The sequence below is a fragment of the Nematolebias whitei genome, chromosome 14 (genome assembly GCF_014905685.2).
Source record: "Nematolebias whitei isolate Nwh7 chromosome 14, NemWhi1, whole genome shotgun sequence".
Lineage (NCBI taxonomy): Eukaryota > Metazoa > Chordata > Actinopteri > Cyprinodontiformes > Rivulidae > Nematolebias > Nematolebias whitei.
This window is the reverse complement of record NC_056511.1, coordinates 31,994,547-31,998,717: the sequence shown is the minus strand read 5'-3', so window position 1 is coordinate 31,998,717 and position 4,171 is coordinate 31,994,547. Positions and strand designations below refer to the sequence as shown.

Sequence of the window (4,171 nt, the reverse complement as noted above, 5' to 3'; positions counted from 1 at the left end):
TCATTTCAGGTCTCTCTTGTAAATGAGTCCTCGAGGCTCAATGGGATTAACCCGTCTAAATAAAGGTTGAATGAAATTTAATACCATTAATTTTCATATTTAACCTTTTATTAAATTGCATTTATCACAGTAATCTCTCAGTATGTTTCTAAATATAATCAAGTTTTATCATCCGAACAGCCACATCACCTTGTTATTGTTAAAACACCATGTAGAAATACATTTTTAAATATTTATGATAAACTACAAACACCTGAAACTGACTCTCTGAGAGAACTTTGTGAGTTGCGGGTGAAAAAAATTAAAGTTAAACAGAGACACACATCTCTGCTATAATCTGGGGGGAATTACATATTTATCTTTTAGCCTGACTATTTATTTAGAGCAAGTAACACAAACAGCCTCTCTCACTAAGAGAGAAACTCAACAGGCTGCGCGCTCCTGCAGTGATGCACGTCTCTGTCTGTCTCCGTCTGTCTTCGTCTGTCTCCCTCTCGGACCTGGAGTTTGCTCACATGCGTTAGTTACACATGTCTGTATGATGACGACGCTCCGAACACATTAGCATTTAATACAAAGTTAGATTTTAGACACAAAAGTTCGGAGGAGGTCGGGGTGAGGTGCAGGAGGAGGAGGCGATGGTGCATCAGTTCTGGTATCTCCCCCGGCTGCAGTGAATTGGTCATGTGCAAACGCATATGTTTAATAAGTACAGTGATGAAAATAAGTATTTGAACACCCTGTGACTTTACAAGTTCTCCCACGTAGAAATTATGGCGGGGTCTGAAATTATCATCTTAGGTGCATGTCCACTGTGAGAGACAATCTATTTTTTTTTTTTATCTGGAAATCACAATGTATAATTTTTATAATAATTTATTTGTGTGTTACTGCTGTAAATAAGTTTTTGAACACCTGCCAATCAGCAACAGTTCTGGCCCTCAAAGACCTGTTAGACCGTCTCTAAAAAGTCCACCTCCACTCCACTTATTATTCTAAATTAAAAGCACCTGTTTGAGGTGGTTAGCTGCATAAAGACACCTGTCCACCCCACACAATCAGTAAGACTCCAACTACTAACATGGCTAAGACCAAAGAGCTGTCCAAAGACACCAGAGACTAAATTGTAGACCTCCACAAGGCTGGAAAGAGCTACGGGACAATTGTCAAGCAGCTTGGTGAAACAAGATCAATTGTTGGAGCAATTATTAGAAAATGGAAGAAGCTAAACATGACTGTCAATCTCCCTTGGACTGGGGCTCCATGCAAGATCTCACCTCGTGGCGTATCAATGATCCTAAGAAAGGTGAGGAATCAGCCCAGAACTACACGGGAGGAGCTGGTCAATGACCTGAAGAGAGCTGGCACCACTGTTTCCATGGTTACTGTGGGTAATACACTAAGATGTCATAGTTTAAAATCATGCATGTCACGGAAGGTTCTCCTGCTTTAATCAGCACACGTCCAGGCCCGTCTGAAGTTTGTCCATGACCATTTGGATGATCCAGAGGAGTCATGGGAGAAAGTTCTGTGGTCAGATGAGACCAAAATAGAACTTTATGGTTTTAATTCCACTCGCCGTGTTTGGAAGACGAAGAATGATGAGTACCATCCCAAAAACACCATCCCTACTGTGAAGCATGGGGGTGGAAGCATCATGCTTTGGGGGTGTTTTTCTGCACATGGGACAGGACGACTGCACTGTATTAAGGAGAGGATGACCGGGTCCATGTATTGTGAGATTTTGGGGAACAACCTCCTTCCCTCAGAACATTGAAGATGGGTTGTGGCTGGGTCTTCCAACATGACAATGATCCGAAGCACACAGCCAGGAGAACCAAGGAGTGGCTCCATAAGAAGCATATCCAGGTTCTGGAGTGGCCTAGCCAGTCTCCAGACCTAAACCCTATAGAAAATCTTTGGAGGGAGCTCAAACTTCGTGTTTCTCAGCAACAGCCCAGAAACCTGGCTGATCTAGAGAAGATCTGTGTGGAGGAATGGGCCAGAATCTGCTGCAGTGTGTGCACACCTGGTGACAAACTATAGGAAACATTTGACCTCTGTAACAGCAAACAAAGACTACTGTACCAAATATTAACATTGATTTTCACAGGTGTTCAAATACTTATTTACAGCAGTAGCACACAAATAAATTATTAAAAAATCATACATTGTGATTTCTGGATTTGTTTTTATGTCTCTCACAGTGGACATGCACCTAAGATGAAAATTTCAGACCCCTCCATGATTTCTAAGTGCGAGAACTTGCAAAGTCACAGAGTGTTCAAATACTTATTTTCCTCACTGAGTTTAGGGTCTAAAACAACAGGATTCACTTGACTGGCATCTCTTCATGAGATGTTCAAGTGCGCACGTGTCTCTGGGTTCTAAGTCAGAACTTACAAGAAACCTCAAATTAAACCTAAACTTGTAGAAGATTAAACATAAGCTGACTTGTAAAGACGATGTCCATCTTTTTATTATAACCAGTGTGAAAATTACTTAAATATTCAGATTTTTATCTTTAGAGATGAGGGAAAATCTAAACACACACAAAACTTTCTGTATCCAGACTGGAAAAATACTAAATCGATTTACCAGACTTGTCAAGGACCCTGAATTTTGACTTATTATATTCTTCTGCAGATCTATAATAGATCTCAGCAGGAACGTCCTACCTGGGAAACTTGGAAGAGGTTTTCCGTCTACCTTGTAGGCCACGCCCACTTTAATCTCAGGCAGTGTGTCCAAAATATCCAGCTTCGTCAGGGCAATTCTGCAAAAACAAAAAGTCGAAATGACCAACCCTGACGAATGTGAACAAAGAGCTGAGCTGCTCCTGCGTCGGGTGGAGAAAACAGTTCAACGGTTCCTTACGCGGAGAAGCCGTTGACCATGTGGGCGTATCGAACCAAAATCAGGTCCAGCCAACCACACCGCCTCTTTCGACCCGTCGTCACACCAAACTCTCTTCCTCTGGTCTGTAACAGCTCCCCGACCTCCTGCAGCAACAAGAGAGGAACAAAATCAGCTGCAAACACAAGCTCAACAGATCAGCACGATTGTCTTGATGGAGCCTTTCTGTTTTTATTCTGACGCTGGGCAATAACACAGACTCCAAATTAAATCAGGATTAAATGCACGTTTGCCGAGTACCTCAGTGGTTTGTTAGGGTTTTTAAAAGAACTGAACAGAGCAGCGTCTGGACAACCTGCAGCTGACGATGTCAGCAGGAAGCAGCTGCAATAAGAAGGTTTATCGACGTCTGAGTCGATGTTTGGCTGCAGAAACAAAATTAATGCAACAACCTGAAGGACGACCTCAAACTGTTAAGACAATTTGGTTTTAAACACGTCTAAACAGTAACAAGTCTGGTTTAAAACATCCGAAGCTGCTGGCACTTTGTAAACTGAACATTTTCACCACAACTTTAACAATCTTCAAAACATTCATCTCCACTTTGGGAAAATAAGCAGTTCATAAAACCGTACGTTGTCCTGCTCTGTTGGGAAGGCACCAACGCCCACCCGGGTCGTATAGGCTTTGACGACACCGTACACACGGCCCACGTAGGAGGGAGGAACACCGAGACCAGTGCAGACGCCGCCGACGGTGCAGTTGGACGACGTCACGAAAGGATACGTCCCTAAACAAACACACGCGTTAATCTCTGGCTGTCAGATTATTGTCATTCTGCACTGCCAGCGTCTAACTGCTCACCGAAGTCGATGTCCAAGAGGGCAGCGTTGGCCCCCTCCACCAGGATTTTCTTACTGGGTCCAGTAAGAGCTTTGTGCATGAAGTACACACCATCTGTCACCATAGGGCGCAGTCTCTCTGCGTAGTCCTAAAAACCAGAACAGTCAGACAAAACTTTTACTCTCTGCTGCTTTCACTTTCTTCTTCTATGTTTAAATTACAAGCTATTTCAGCAGCTTCTCACACTTTAGACATACAAGTAGAAACACACGTTGTAAATATTTACAAAAATGGCTCGGATGGTTACATGTGTGCTGTTTTGACATTTATGGTGGTTAAATGTCTTTAATAGCACTGCGTTTCCAATTACAAAGCTCCACTTGTAACACACACACCCCCGCCCCTCCAAAACACACACACACACACACACACACACACACACACACACACACACACACACACACACACACAA

The 4,171-nt window shown here is 42.9% G+C and overlaps 1 protein-coding gene across 1 annotated transcript in view; it reads right to left on the bottom strand.

The window, feature by feature from the left end:
* Window positions 1-2,510: 2,510 nt before the first annotated feature.
* Window positions 2,511-4,171, bottom strand: part of LOC119420274 (adenylosuccinate synthetase isozyme 2-like) — a 6,591-nt gene continuing 4,930 nt past the window's right edge. The window contains exons 2-6 of the mRNA XM_037687662.1: window positions 3,721-3,847; window positions 3,492-3,646; window positions 2,878-3,002; window positions 2,679-2,776; window positions 2,511-2,542 (exon numbers count right to left, since the gene is read on the bottom strand). Of these exons, the coding sequence (XP_037543590.1) occupies window positions 2,511-2,542; window positions 2,679-2,776; window positions 2,878-3,002; window positions 3,492-3,646; window positions 3,721-3,847 (537 nt within the window). The remainder of the gene's footprint in view (window positions 2,543-2,678; window positions 2,777-2,877; window positions 3,003-3,491; window positions 3,647-3,720; window positions 3,848-4,171) is intronic.